Below are 16,630 nucleotides of genomic sequence, written 5' to 3' on the forward strand. Positions count from 1 at the left end.
CGCATACTTCATAGGGCCTGCGATCAGTGTAGACCACACAATATCAACCATCATTTGTTTGAATATATATATATATATATATAGCGATTAGTTACTTTGACCCGACTCACACTGAAACCATGCCTAATTGGGAGTGACTCTCTGCTAGCTCCAAAGGTTGATTATGGTGATTGACGTTATCCTGCTTGGGACTTAAAGCAATCACATTGGGGTCTCTTGCTAGCTGTTTCTTAAAGTAGAAAAATGATACCAATTTTTTAAAAACTGAAATAAAGAAAAGCGGTACTTTGAAAAGTAAGAAACAATTAATAGAAAAAAAAAAATATTTTACTAAAGTGAAAAAATAAAGTATAGAATATTGGATATGATACAAGTGTTTAAAAAGTGATTGAGTAAAATACAAAAAAAAAAATATATATTTTATCTTAAAACCAAATATATATATATATATATATATTTGAGAGACTAATTTAATTGCTCTTTATCTTAGAATCCTTTCTACTGTGTTGTCCATAGATTTTTTTTTTTTTTTTAAATTTATTTACGATATACTAGCAAGTAGCAATCACAATCTTATTGTCAAAATTTTCTATGGACAATCCATTGTGCTTTTCACCATCTAATAATGGTGAAGAAAGTAATGAAAAAAGAAAAAAGAGGGAAAAATTGAGGAGATATTTTCTTACATAATCTATAATCTATCAGTATCAGTCAGATAGGTGTTGTATACCTTATCTTATCTAGTTGTACGTCTAATATTTTTCGTAACTTAAAAAAGACCCAAAATACACAAACAAAAGTTTTTTTTTTTTTTTTTTGACAAACAAAAGCTTGAAACTCCTTAACCTCAACATTATATGCTCTAATATGTCAAATATCATTTTATCATATTTCCATCCAAATGAATCATTTAGGTAGATTTGAAATTGTTTCTCAAAAAAAAAAAAAAAGCACTCAAGTAGTGGCCTACATGATCAACAAATGGAGGGCCAAGATCGGTGAAAAGAAGCTATATAATGTAAGAGATCCTCTAAGGGAAGGATCATCTGAAAATTGTGGAAGAAGACACTGTAGCAGCCAAGAACTGAAATTGTAACCAAGTCTGAAGAAATATATTCAAGAACTACTGTCCTCGGACTTTGCTGAGGAGGGATTTCTTTGCACACAGCTTTATTTTCTTCGCTTCCCTACTATCCTTAATCTACTGTGTGCGTTAATCAATCCATTGAAGCCTAATTTTTAAGATCACTCTCTACAAATTTATTGTGTTGGGATTTTTGGGCCTTAATCCAGTTATTTCTTGGGCCTAGGACACAAAACTTGCCCTCACAATTGGCGTCGTCTGTGGGGAATTACTTGAGCTTTAGTAAGATCACCATTTAGCCATGGTAGGTTCGGGGCCTGACTGGGAAGAATCTGTTGGTTCCCAACATCAAGATCATTTTCTTAACCTTGAGCAAAGAAGGAACTCGGAGGCTAGTGGGCATACCACACACACCAGTAAAAGCCAATCTTGAGGTAGGAGTCACGTCTTTCATGAGGAAAATACTAGGAGCCAGTAACTGGAGATAGACTATTTGCATAGGAGGTTATGCTGCGAGTGACGCAGAGGAACTCCTTTGAATTCTGGCCATTCTTTTGATGATAATAGTGATAATAGCTACTGGCCTAGATCAAGGATTCTTCCCAGTGAGTTTTTTTTCGTGTGATGAGGAGCATCATGGTAGGCAGAGAGGGAAAAGTCCGTCTCACAAAGGCTTGGGCAACGACGCTATGGGTAGGGCTTTGAATCAAATTTCTAAGTCACCTTTCACCTGTAAGATTGAGGGAGGAAAACTTCATCGGCAGTTTACTCAACCAACGTTTACATTGTATAATGGAAAAACGGACCTTGTGGAGCATGTTAGCCACTTCAACCAGAGAATGGCTGTTCACTTAAAGAATGAGACCTTGATGTGCAAGGTGTTCCCATCTAGTTTGGGGCCGTGGCAATGAATGGTTCGATGGCCTAAGGGAAGGCTCTATTAACTCCTTTAAGGAGCTTACAAGGGCCTTTGGTTCTCGTTTCGCTACTTGTAGTAGAGTTCCCCGGCCTTTAGACTCCCTATTGTCCATGGCTATGCGAGAAGGGGAAACCCTGAAGACATATTTTGACAGACACTTGGAGATGTTTAACAAAATAGATGGAAATTTTGATGACGTGGCTATAAGGACATTCAAGGTCGGCCTACCTGCAAAGCACGATTTGAGGAAATATTTGATTGGAAAACCTATGGAGAGTGTGCGTTAGCTCATGGACCGTATTAACAAGTACAAGCGGGCCTAGGAAGATCAACAGCAAAGGAAAGGGAAAGCTAAGGTGGTCCTTCAGGATAAAAGGGATTTTAGGTCGAATCGATACAACAATAACTGTCCTCGGAGGGATTCTTTTCTAGCAACTTGGGTTTACCACTACTCAAGTAGTTAACACGGAGTTCCAAGAGCCAGTACATCAAATCCTGGAAAAAATTAAGAATGAACCATACTTTGAATGGCCAAATAAGATGGGAGGAGATCTCGTGAAGCGCAACCAAAGCCTTCATTGCCAATACCACTAGGAGCGAGGACACATCACAGAAGATTGCAGGACTTTGTAGAATCACCTGGAGCAACTGGTCTGAAAGGGAAAGTTAAAGGAATTCTTGTACCAACCCAGTGGACAGGGTGGCTAGGCAAGGTCAGGAGCTTAAAGAAATGCTTCTACAAGACCACCTTTGGATACAATTAGTGTCATCCTGGCTACCTCAGGGAGGACTGGTTCTCAGCCATCTAAGTTGATGTCTGTAGCTCGGCCTTCTACAGAGGACTGGCCTTTTAATTCGAAGAAGGTTAGAAAAGAGGGCTGATCATCTTTGAGCTTTTCCGATGAAGACAAAATTAGGACCTTCCAGCCACACGATGATGCCCTGGTAGTTACTCTTAGGATTGGAATGTACGACGTTAAGAGGGTGTTGGTAGATTAGGGTAGCGGTGCTGGGATCATGTACCCCGACCTGTATAAGGGGTTGAAGCTGAGGCCTGAGGACCTTGCCAGCTATGACTCTTCTCTGATAGGATTCGATGGGAAAATTGTTTTTCCAAAGGGCTAAATCCGGCTACCTGTTCAGACTGGGTTAGAGGTCGTGGAAATGAACTTCATCGTGGTAGACTCATACTCCCCTTATACTACTATTGTGGTGATACCTTGGTTCCACGCCATAGGGTCCATGCCTTCCACCTTGCACTTAAAGGTGAAGTATCCACCAGGTGATTGGGTTGAGGAACTGGCGAGAAGCCAGTCTATGGCCAGGTAGTGCTTGGTGGCCGCAATCAGGCATCAGGCCAAAAGTGAGTCCTCAACTGCTGCTGGCTAGGGTTTATAGCAATCAAAGGTACCAATGTGGTTCGCAAACGTAGTAGTAGGAGAGGTAGAATGTGAGGAGCTAGAAAGAGTTGTTGTTGGTGATGATGATGGTAAGTTCTTCCAAATCGGAGTTCAGTTGCTTCCCCAAGAAAAGAAGGAGCTAGTAATGTTTCTTAGGAAAAATCTCGATGTGTTTTCATGGAGTGCTTATGAAACCCCTAGGGTGGATCCGAGCTTCATTTTCCATCACTTGAACGTCAATCCATCCACTATCCCCAAGAAGCAACCACCTTGGTGATCATCTAAGGAACATTCTGATACCGTCAGGGAAGAAATGACCAAGCTCAAGTGGGCAGGGGCTATTAAAGAGGTATTTTATCCTGAGTGGTTGGTCAATACAATGGTGGTGAAGAAGAAAAGCGGAAAGTGGTGAGTATGTGTGTACTTCAAAGATTTAAATAAGGCCTGCCAAAAGGACCCTTTCCCCATGCCTCAGATAAACCAATTGGTGGACATAACTGTGGGCCATCCTCGGATTAGCTTCCTAGATGCCTTTCAAGGGTACCATCAAATACCATTAGCTTTGGAAGATTAGGAAAAGACAGCTTATGTTCCACCTACTAGAAACTACCACTACAAGGTGATGCCCTTTGGGCTGAAGAATGCAGGGTCTACTTACCAGAAGATGATGACTAGGATGTTCGATTCACAATTAGGCAAAAATATTGAGGTTTATATAGATGATATGGTGGTAAAAAGTATGGTAGTATCTGAGCAAGTGGGTGACCTTGGAAGCATCTTTGAAATACTCAGGGGGCATAAACTGCGCCTCAATGCTTCCAAGTGTTCGTTTGGCGTCGGCTCAGGTAAAGTTTTAGGCTACATGGTCACTCATCATGGAATTGACGTCAACCCTGATCAGATCAAGGCAATTAATAGTTTGCAGCCTCCTTAGAATCCCAAAGAGGTCCAGAAGTTGACAGGGATGATTACTGCTCTAAACCGATTCATCTCTCGATTAGCAAACAAGTGTAGGCCTTTCTTTCAGTTGTTGCATGAATGGAAGGGATTTGAATGGACCGAAGTGTGTGCTCGGGCCTTCTAGCAACTGAAGGAATACCTTTCTTGGCCACACATTATGTCCAAACTCGAGGAAGAGGAGGTCCTATTTGCTTACGTTGTAGTGGCCTCCCATGCGATGAGCTTAGTACTAATATGAGATGACAACAGAGTACATAGACCAGTCTATTATGTGAGCAAGTCATTGCAGGTGGTAGAGGTTTGTTACCTACCACTGGAGAAGGCCATTATGGCGGAGGTGCATGCTACACGCAAGATCCCTTACTACTTCTAAGCCCATATGGCTGTGGTTTTAACTCAACTTCCTCTTCAATCCCTACTTCAGAAAGTTGATTACATGGGAAGGATCGCCAAATGGGGGACGATCCTAGGGGCTTTTGACATTAAGTATATGCCTCGTACCTTTGTTAAAGGCCAAATCCTCACAGATTTAGTGGCCGAGTTTGCTGAAAGCCCATAGGAAGAGGAGGGAGAAAAGCAGAACATGGATGGAAAATCAGTTGGGATAGTGTCCTTACAAGAACCTTTTACTTGAAGGGTATATGTTGATGGTATAGCCAATCAAAAGGGATTGGGAGTGAGGCTAGTTTTGATATCTCCTGAGAAGATCACTATTGAGAAATTCTTGAGGTTGGTCTTTTCGGCCACAAACAATGAGGCCGAGTATGTGGCTTTGTTGGTTGGAATGGATACGGTTCAGAAAGTGGGAAGAAAAATAATTGAGGTGTTTTCAGATTCAAGGTTGGTTGTTGGCCAGGTAAATGACGAATTGGAAGTCAAGGACCTGATGATGCAAGGGTATTTGAGTCAAGTCAGGCACTTACAATCAGGGTTCAAGTCCTTCGCCTTACAGCAGATCCCTAGGAGCAGAAACACGCGTGTAGACTCTCTTGCCACTCTCGCAACCTCCTCGGTGTAGAGCTTACCTCGGGTTATCCTGGTTGAGGATTTATGTAAACTCACTGATTCAAATAGGGAAAAGGCTCAGATTCATCAGGTTAGGGTGGGGCCTAGTTGGATGGATTCTATTGTGTTGTTCCTTAAAGACAATGTCCTGCCCAAGGGAAAGGTGGAGGCCGACAAGGTGCGGAGAAAAGCTCCTCAGTTTTAGTTGTTCGAGAATCATAAGTTGTACAAGCGCTCTTTTTCTGGATCATATTTGCTTTGCATCCACCCCGACGCAATGGAACCACTCCTAGAAGAGCTACATGTGGGGATTTGTGGGAGCCATATGGGAGACAGGTCTTTGTCTCATAGGGCATTCACCCAGGGATATTGGTGGCAAATATGCGAAAGGAAGCACAAGCATACATGAGGAAGTGTGACCAATGCTAGAAATTTGCTCCATACATTCATCAACCAGGGGGTGTGCTTAACCCTCTGTCTAGTCCCTGGCCTTTTGCCCAATAAGGCCTAGATATCGTAGGGCCCTTCCCTAAAGTAGCAGGGAATAGAAGACAGCTTTTGGTCGGCACTAACTACTTCACCAAATGGGTTGAGGCGGAGCCACTGGCGAATATTAGGGATGTTGATGCCAAGAGGTTTATATGGAAGAATATCGTCACTTGATTTGGGATTCCACACACCCTCATTTCAGACAATGGACTTTAGTTTGATAGCAAAGCTTTCAGAAGGTACTGTTGCGAATTAGGAATCAAGAATAGGTACTCAACTTCGACTTATCCACAAGGAAATGGATAGGCTGAGGTTGCCAATAAAGTCATAGTGAATGGACTTAAGAAGAGGTTGGATGACGCAAAGGGTAAATGGGTAGAAAAGCTGCCACATGTTCTTTGGACATATTGGACTACCCCTCGTAGGTCCACAAGAGAGACACAATTTTCAATGACTTATGGGGTCAAGGTTGTGATTCCCCTTGAGACTGGGTTCCCAACGCTGAGGACAAGCTTATTCACTCCAGACAGCAATGACAACTTACTGGGAAAGAGCTTGGATTTAGTTGAAGAACAGAGAGAAAATGTCATGGTTCAATTGGCATACTATCAGCAGAAGCTCAAACAGGGGTATGACTTCGGTGTGAAGCTGAGGACATTAGCCCCTAGGGACCTGGTGTTGAGGAAGGTGGTGGGTACTGCAAAAAACCTGGCATGGGGAAAGTTAGGGCCCAATTGGGAAAGGTCATACCATATCACCTTGGTAGCTAGTATAGGTGCATACTTCCTAAAAGATTTAAGCGAAAATATTGTACCATGCCCCTGAAATGTGAATAACCTGCGAAGGTATTATTATTAATGAATGGCAATTCTGCCATGTTTTTGTTAGAATTATGTGTCATCTTGGTTACTTGCTTGAATATTAAATAGAACCTTAATCATGTCTGGCTTCTCGGACCACATACTTTGGGTAAATTAATATTCTTGGTTATTTTCTTGAATATTAAATAGAACCTTGGTCATGCCTAGCTCCTCGAACCACATACCTTGGGTAAATTAATATTCTTGGTTATTTGCTTGAATTTTAAACAGAACTTTGGTCATGCCTGGCTCCTCAGACCACATACTTCGAATAAATTACTATTCTTGATTTTTTGCTTAAGTGTTAAACAGAACCTTGGTTATGCTTGGTTCCTTAGACCACATGCCTTGGGCAAATTAATAATCTCCATTACTTGCCTGCATATTAAACAAAACATTGGTCATGTCTGGCTTCTTAGATCACATATCTTGGGTAAATTGATATTCTTCACTATCTGTTCAAGTGTTAAACAGAACCTTGGTTATGTCCGGTTCCTTGGATCACATGCCTTAGGTAAATTAGCATTTATTTAATCACGAGAATACCCAGCAGGACCTCTGCCATGCCTAGTCTCTCGGACCACATGCCTAGAGTAAAACAGCACTTTGTGATTTCACCAAGGATGGGGCCTTGGCCTATGCATCCTCTGGAAAAACTGAGGACTCACCCTAGGTTTTGATCAATGCACACCAAATATACTATATAATAAAATTTAGGTATTGCAAACCATGATTGGATTTAGTAATTTTTTATATATATATAAGATAGAAATTCTACTCTAGCCTAGTCTAAGTAACTATACTCTCTTTACACTAAGTGACATGCAAAAATGCAATAAAATCACAAACATATTGTTCTAAGTAAAACTCTACTAACAATTTTTTTTGAAATTTACAATACTATTTTGATTAAAACTAAATATGAAGATTTTCAAAAGGTTTTATTCATTATTTATTTTCAATGGTGAAAGCTATTTCATCTATTTTACCATCTCACTTTACAATACATCGAATATCAAATGTTCTATTTTTTTATCACCTTATTTAAAATAATACAAAAAACTCATTAAAATAATAGGAAAAAGAGAGAATTGGAGTATTTTTAAAGGAAAAGCTATAATCTTAAGAAAATATTGTACTTTATTTTTAACAACTTGCTACAATCAATTGGTATTTATACCAATTTACTGTAGTTGCAAAATATTTAGCTTTAACTTCTCTAATAACACATGATTTTTTTGTTCTTTGGTGGCAAAATAGTTTTGTTTTTGTTGCTAAAATACAATCACCATTGTGAATATTTTCTTATTTTTATTAAGTTTTTAGGTTGAATAATTGCAATTTGGGTTAAGCTAGCTAGACTGACGAGGGAGAAGAGGGCCGAACTACAAAAATAAAATATAGAATAACTAAAAAAAAAATTTTGAACCTCGGGGGCCTAGGCTCCCTTAGGCCCACACCTGGGTCCATCCTTGCCCGAACACTAAAGCTTATTAGAAGTACGAATTTGTTGCAACGTGGATAAACAAGACTGATATTGATCAGAAAATAGAATCAAAACATTCAAACACTATGGAGCATTGTATAATGATGTAATAATGATGTTTGAGTTTGGAGAATATTGTTTCATAAAGTTATTAAAGTGAAAATTTAAGTTCTGGAATTTTCTAAGTGAAAATTCGAAATACAGCATTTTCGATTGGTCGAAATTTTGGCTCAATTGATCGAAATAGTAAGAAAAAATCCTAGAGTTTTTGGATGTCTTGATCACTGTTCGATTCCTGTTCAAACAATCGAAAAGAGCACTCGATCAATCAAAAGTAATTTTCGACCGATCGAAAATCATAAAACAAGATTTTTTGCAAAATTTTCTAGTGACTATTCAGAAGGTTGAAGAGGTTTCAAGCCTTGTTAACGGTTTTATGAAATGTTTTAACTCTCCATACATGTCTTTTGATGAAATATAATCCTATGGGTATAAATAGAGGCTTATGTTCACATGAAAATTGTAAGTTTGAGAGAAACACAAGAAATCCTATGGTCATTCTCCAAAATTGCTATTTGTAGAACCCAACATCTTGGTTGTATCCTGGGAACAAATTTGTGATAACTCTTTAACAAAAAAAGTGTGAGGGGGCAAATATTGTCTAAGGAAAACGATATAGTGCCTCCAAGTTATCTATTTTCTGTTTGTCTTTTGTGTTAATTTTGTTCTTCCTTACTTTATGTAATATCCCTAACACAGAATTCCAAACTAGGTAGTTAAATAGGATAAGGTTAGGTTAATATTTTTTTTGAGTAAACAGTAATACTTATTAGAACACACACGAAAATAATAATAATAATGTTTTAAACTGGGTTTATAATACATTACATAGCCAGGGTACAACTACAAAAAGGACCTAATTTTTATAGTTGTAGACTAGAGTTATAAATGCAAGACACTAGACACACACAACCAATGTGGGATAAACTTCCCTATTTTTTTTTTTTTTTGAGTAACCTTAAGTCATCCTGGTAGCATAATGGTACCAAAATAAAAGCTAATCCATAAAATGCCCTGAATAGCTAAATATTTGTCTATAAAAGCTTACACATTTCATTAGAAAGATATCCATATATAGGACTCCAGCAACCTTAATTAGCCTAAAATGGATTTTATTTCACCTTCCCTATATTCTGCCGTAGCTGGACTTATTGCTATAATTATTTTCTCCCACTATCTTCTAAAGAGGTCAAGAGTTGGCTTAGCCAAAACAATAGCTATTGCTCCTGGTGCATGGCCTGTAATTGGTCACCTCCCTCTGTTAGGGGGAATGACTTTGGGAACCCTGGCTGACAAGTACGGACCACTTATTAGTATCAAGCTTGGATTGCACCCAGCTTTGGTGGTGAGCAGTTGGAAAATGGCCAAAAAGTGCTTCACCACCAACGACTTGGCCGTGCCATCGCGACCCAATTTAGTAGCCGTAAAACACATGGGCTATAACTATGCCATGTTTGGATTTACACCCCATGGTCCCAATTGGCGTGAATTGCATAACATAATCAATAATGTAGAATTAGTAATGTAGTTACACATGCCTTAGCCTAGAGAGCAAAACATTCTTTTCCTTCATTTGTTCTGAATTTTAGTTTTTTGAACAAAAAGTAGCATCCTAGTTTCTTTCTCAAAAAAAAAAAAAAAAAAAAAAAAAGAAAAAGAAAAAGAAAAAAAGAAAGAAAGAAAGTGGGAGAGAAGAAATTGATAGGTATCTAACCAGAGGCAAAACACTGTCATTTATATATAAGCCACACAAGTCTATTAGAAAGAAAATGATATATCATGGAATAATATTTATATAGAACAAGAAGATGGCTCAGAAAAGCACTAGAGATTATTTCAAACAAAAGAAAGAAATAACGAAAATGGATGCCCACATACAGTATGGACTTCGTAGGGCCGGCGATTAGTGCAAATTGCAGACCCCACATTCTATCATCATTTGTATCAGAATACACACACACACACACACACACACACACACACACACACATACACACAAGGGCATAGCCAGAAATTTTTGGTTGGGGGTCGAGTTAATATTATCATATTGATTTTCAATTTAAGAAAAATACAAAGTATGACATATATACATATATACATGCCTTCCTGCATTAGTTTTAGAATAAAAAATGAAATCTAACCAAAATTAAACTACATTTACAAGAAATAATATTTATAGAAATTAAATATAACAAAGTCACTATAAGCAACTATAAAATAAATAGCAATTAAATTCAACCAAATTAGACTACTATGCTCAAAAATAAATCCAAAATCAATCTCATTCGTCTCAACTAAATTCAAAATCAATTTTATTCCTACTAATAATCTAATACTGTACCCTCACAGTCTCTCTACTCTCTAATGATAATTCCCACACCAGTACAACGTAGGTCTTTGAATAGCTATGGGATATGGTGTCACTCAAGAGATATGACTGACATGTCTTAGAGAATGAAAGGAAAAGTCAAAAAGATAAAAAGTATGAATTTTGGGTGGGGCATTTTTATGGCTACGTATTGGAGGAGGGGCAAAGTTTTTCTCATAGGGAGGCTAGCTCTTAAATGAGAAAGTGTGAGACCTATTTCTTCCTACTATTATAGAGGTTTTAAAAAATTTAGAGGGGGGGGGGGGGGGAATTTTCGGGGGGCCAAAGCATAGCATGCCTCCGCCCTAGATATATATATATATATATATATATATTGATTAGTTACTTTGATTCGACTCTCACTAAAACGGTGAAACCATGCCTGATTGGTAGGGAATCACCGCCCCAGCGTCCAAAGGTTTCAAAAAAATTCAAAATGAAAAAACAAAAATGATTGGATGTGTTGAAATTTTTATTTTGAGAGCTAGTAATTTGTGTTTGGTACTAATTTTTATAAGGCAATTGTTAATAAACTATATTAGAAAAATTTTCATACAATTTTTATGAGAAATATAAAAAGTTGTCAACAAAATGAATTATTTTCTCATTTTCCTATAAAATATTTCTAAAAAAATAATTTTTAAACCAATGCACTTAGAATATTGTTTAACATATCCATAAGTAATTTATCTACTCTTATTTGTCTCCTGCAACAATTGTAGAAAATCACAAACAGGAAAAAAAAATCATATGTAAAACAAGATTTATGATTGTGATTGACGTTATCATGCTCAGTGGCGGTTCTATGAATTTTTCTTAGGGTAGTCACTAAAAAAATTAAACTATACAAAATCTAATAAAGAAATAATTTGGATGTATGTCACACACAAAAAAAAAGCACAAATAAATGAAGTATTACTATTTCTTTCTACTAACAAAGAGAATGTTGTAGATGTAGCATTACTCTTATTTTTGCTGTGAAATGAATTTTTGTTGTTGATGTAACATTACTCTTATTTTTGTTGGACTAATTTTTATTGTTGTTATTTTTTATCATTATTATTATTATTATTATTATTATCACGCCCCGAACCCAACTATAGAGATAGGCACGTGACAACCACTGTACACTTATAAAGTAAGCACCGTACAAGAGTGCAAGGCCTTCTTAGCAACTAAAATTTATCCTCAAAAATTAAATCAAATAAATCCAAAATACCTCAACAATTTCTTTATGAATAGATCTCCAATAATTTAATAGGAACAAAATCCAAACCTCATGTACATAATGTCAATTGGCCAATAAATATAAAATTATTAGAAGACCATCCAATTCCAAAATCTCTAAGCTTCTTTTCCTACTCACAACACAACATCAAAACTCCCAAAACTTGCTATTCTTCCCAATCTGAAATTGGAGGGGAAAAAGGGGGGTGAGTTGACAACTCAATAAGTAACCAAAGTTCTAATAAGTTCTATCAAGCAATAGATTTGTAAAGTATAAGGTGCAATATGAGTTTTTAAAAGTTATAATATACTATGGGTTTTCAAAAATAACTAAGAAGTTTCATAATCTTAAAATAATAAGTTGCAAATAGATCACATACTTTAATCTTACAGATATATCATAAAGGGTTTAGAAAGTAGTCAGTTTTCTATATATCAAAAACTATAACTTATAACAGGTTCCAAAAATACATAAGCAGTTTTTAATGACTCAAAGTAGTTCAAATACTCAATATTTGCAAAATCACATATGTAGTTTTAAGGACTCGATATAGTTCAAATATTCAAACGTAATTCATATTCTTAACAATCTTATGACTATGGTCACGCTATATCCCCGTGAATGGGCATCAGAGTACCAATGAATAACCCCCATTGGTTTGGGTATCAGAGTACTAATGAATAACCCCCATTGGCTGGGTATCAAAGTACCAATGAATAACCCCTATTGGCTTGGGTATCAGAATCAATTTATAGTCAAATTATCCATATCATATATATGAAATCATAATTCTAACAATATATATCTCATTAAAATACCTATTTATAATCATATATTCAATATTCAAATATATTTGTGATATTTCTATATTTTTTTACCTTAAATCAATATAGCTAAAAAAAAAATTAAATAAAATACATCATATATTCAGTAATCGGATATATTTGTGATAACTCTTTACTTGAAATCAATATTACAATAAAAATAAAATTGTAACAATTTTAAACAATTTTTAGTAGTTAAAATAAGCAAAATAAAACCAATTAAGATAAGGTGACTTACCTCCAAAAGCTATTCCAAAAGAAACTTTTCCTTAACAAATCCTCTAAAATCCTTAGATATCACCTAAAACAATTTTCAAATATTTTTACTCAATAATCAAATAATTTAAGAAGAATTTATAATGGTACTCGGCAAGATAGAGAGACTACAAAAAATATCTCATAAACCATCCACTGTTATCTCACACCAAAATTCGTCCTATTCATAATATTTTCCTATATATATATATATATTTTTATTTTTTTTTCTTTTGCCACAACTCCATAGTAATACATGGGCCATCTTCAATTTCATGCGTTCCTTTGTCTGTTTCTCTTCTTCCTCTCTTTTTTTTATTTTTTTTTTCTTCACTATAATTATGACTTGTCAAACTTCATTGACTTCCTATTCACCCCTACCAAAACCAATAAAAAAAATATAATAATAAAAAAGAAGTTGAAGGTTTCTTTGTTTCTTGTTTTAGCCCTCATCTATATTGACACACTCACATCAACAATATGACGCTGCTGCTGCTGCATCGACTTTCCTATTTACCAAAGGTACAAATTTTTAAGGCAAAAACTGTGTAGAACCGGACCACCATGACCATGCCTAATTTTCTGCAGATCCATCCATACTTAACGCAATAGTGGCGTAGAAAATGAAGATTTATTATTGAAACAGTACAGATACCGAGAATATAATTTAACCCCTTCTTTGGTTCAGATCCAAAATTCATTAGATATTTATATAGTTTCACTTCTTGGCCAAAATACCCACATAAGAAAATATTCTAAAACCACATAAAATCTAAATTTGACAAAAGAATAAGATTTCTTAAACTCTTACCTCAAGAGTGTAGTCAATCCTTCTCTACTTCAGTCCTTTGAGTAGTCATCTCCCTCAAAATATCTCTCCATATACATTGACTTAATATGCTTATATATATAGCTAGGGTTTCAACCTTATTTTCTAAAAACTCCCTTATAATTATAAATTATAAAATTGGTCCCACAAAAAAATTTACTTAAATACCCCTCCTTTTAAATCCCTTTTTTTCGGATATTACAATTATTATTATTATTATTATTATTATTATTATTATTGTGGGGAGTAAAAGAACCCAAGCGGGCATTTGGGCCCTTGGGCCCTTGGGCTCTAACAAGGAAGGCCGAGCTGATCTTGAGCTAAGAATTTGTTAATACTACGAATCGGCCCATACGCTGAGGGTCCGAGGACATATCCGAGGGTGAGTTGCTCCTCGGACAAACCCAAGAAAACTCGTAGATTCACTATGAGGGTCAAGGCAGAACTCTGGAAAGATTGTTATTTAAGAGGGGGAAACCCTGAACCTTCTAGATACACCGATGTTAGAAACATATCATAAGCAAAGGCTGCCACCTCCACATTAAAGACTCTGCACCTACCTCCCTGGCCGCATTAATGGGGAAGTGACCCCTGAACAGTAGAGCTGAAACTTCTGGTCACTATTCAAAGGTACTAAGGGAAGAAATATATAGGGGGAGGGGGTTTGAGCAACACGTAGATAAAGCATCAGGAAAAGAAGTATTTAAGGGGGTAAAAACCAAAGAAAAAGGGGCCTAGTCGGTAACAAAGAAAAAAAATTAAGAGTTATAATCTTTAAGAAAGAAAGAGAAATAATATAGCAATAGTCCTTGGCTTACATCCGAGGAGGTCCATCGGCAATTATCATTCATTATTTACAAGTGTTTGCACGCCAAAGCCTGTTATCAAGTTCTTAGTACCTCTAATCTAGATTTGAAGCCCACGCTCTACAAATTTCATTGTTTAAGGCTCATTGGGCCTGAGTCCATAATTTTTTTTGGGTCCAGGTGCAATTGTGCACTTACAATTGGAGCCGTCTTTAGGAAATCTAGTCTGGAAGGAGCTGGGATACGATGGCAGGCCTAGGTTCTCACCATGTAGAGTCTCAAGGATCACAACCGGAGGATCTTTTCGAGCGTCTTGAGTGTCAAAGGGATCGTGAGGAAAGTGTCCATACAGAATACCCTAGGGCTAGCCATACTCATGGCGGGGACAATGCCACCTACGAGGATGGTGCTAAAGCCATGCAGAAGGAGATTAATCATTTGAAAAGAAAACTGCGCCGCGCCAGACGTAAGCCTTCACCGTCCTCGTCTAATCCTTCTTCGGTGGAGGTTCGGGGAGGTAGTTATAGCTCGAGGTCATGCTCACCCCCCAGCACAATGTCCTCTTGTGAGGAGGACAACCCGCCAACTCACAGACACAAGAAACTTCCTTCTAGGGGCTTGGGGAACGATGCTATGAGTCGGGCGCTCTCTAAATCTCCATTTTCACGGAGGATTGAGAAAGAGAGGCTTCCCAGGAGGTTTACCCAGCCCACCTTTACCATCTATAATGGCCGGACTGATCCGGTGGAGCACGTGAGTCACTTTAACGAGAGGATGGCGGTGCACTCTCATAACGAGACCCTGATGTGTAAAGTTTTCCCCTTTAGCTTGGGACCTGTTGCTATGAGGTGGTTCAACGGCCTTAAATCGGGGTCTGTAGGTTCGTTCGGGGAGCTTACTAGAGCATTCGCCTCGCGGTTTATCACGTGTAGCAGAGTGCCTCGGCCATTGGACTCGCTGCTATCCATGACCATGAGGGAAGGGGAGATGTTGAAAGTATACTCCGACTGGTACTGGGAGATGTTTAACGAGATAGATGGTGATTTTGATGAGGTGGCACTCAATACCTTTAAGGTAGGTCTTCCTACTGATCACAAATTGAGGAAGTCCTTGACCAAAAAGCCCGTCCGCAGCGTACGTCGCCTCATGGATCGTATTAATGAATACAAAAGAGTAGAGGAAGACCAGCAACAAGGAAAGGGTAAGGAGAAGGTTATCCCGCAGGAGAGAAGGGATTTCAGGTCAGACAGTAACCACAACAACAAGCCGAGGAGAGATTACATTGGGCAGTCCGGCTCGGCAGTACCTCAGGCCATGAACACTGTGTTCCGAGAACCAGTACACCAATTATTGGAGAAAGTTCGTAAGGACACCTTCTTCAGATGGCCTAGTAAGATGGCAGGAGACCCCACGAAGAGGAATTAGAATCTCTTTTGTCAGTACCATCAGGACGTGGGCCACACTACCGAGAACTGTCGGACCCTTTGGAACCACTTGGAGCAGCTTGTCAGTGAAGGAAAAATGAAGCAGCACCTATGTCAACCTAATGGGCAGGGCAGTCAGTCTGGCTTAAACAATCAGAAGAATAATCCATCTCAGCCGGCATTGGGAACAATTAACGTTATCTTCACTGCACCTGGCAGGACCGGCTCAGGTCCCACTAGGGTGATGGCGGTTTCCCATTCCCAGGCCGAAGAGGCAGGCTGCAGGCCGAAGAGGTTGAAGGTGACTTTACCGGTCTTGGGATTTTCAGAGGAGGATAAGGTTGGTACCATTGAACCCCATGACGATGCTCTTGTGGTCACTCTTAGGATAGAGAATTATGATGTGAAGAGGGTGTTGATTGATCAGGGCAGCGGTGCAGATATCATGTACCCTGATTTATTTAAGAGGCTAAGGTTGAAGTTGGAAGATCTTACTCCTTATGACTCGCCACTCATAAGCTTTGAAGGAAGGGCCGTTATGCCGAAGGGACAGATTTGTTTGCCCGTTCAATCTGGCTCAGAAACGGTTGAGGTGGATTTCATTGTGGTCGACACGTACTCCCCATATACAGC

The 16,630-nt window shown here is 38.1% G+C and overlaps 1 protein-coding gene across 1 annotated transcript; it reads left to right on the top strand.

Moving 5' to 3' along the window:
* Window positions 1-4,025: 4,025 nt before the first annotated feature.
* Window positions 4,026-6,682, top strand: LOC142640831 (uncharacterized). The gene is made up of 5 exons (XM_075815156.1): window positions 4,026-4,310; window positions 4,788-4,903; window positions 5,000-5,278; window positions 5,438-5,546; window positions 6,164-6,682. Exons 1-5 carry the CDS (start codon window positions 4,026-4,028, stop codon window positions 6,680-6,682), a joined length of 1,308 nt encoding a protein of 435 aa, XP_075671271.1.
* Window positions 6,683-16,630: the final 9,948 nt, after the last annotated feature.

This window comes from Castanea sativa, chromosome 1 (assembly GCF_040712315.1).
Source record: "Castanea sativa cultivar Marrone di Chiusa Pesio chromosome 1, ASM4071231v1".
Lineage (NCBI taxonomy): Eukaryota > Viridiplantae > Streptophyta > Magnoliopsida > Fagales > Fagaceae > Castanea > Castanea sativa.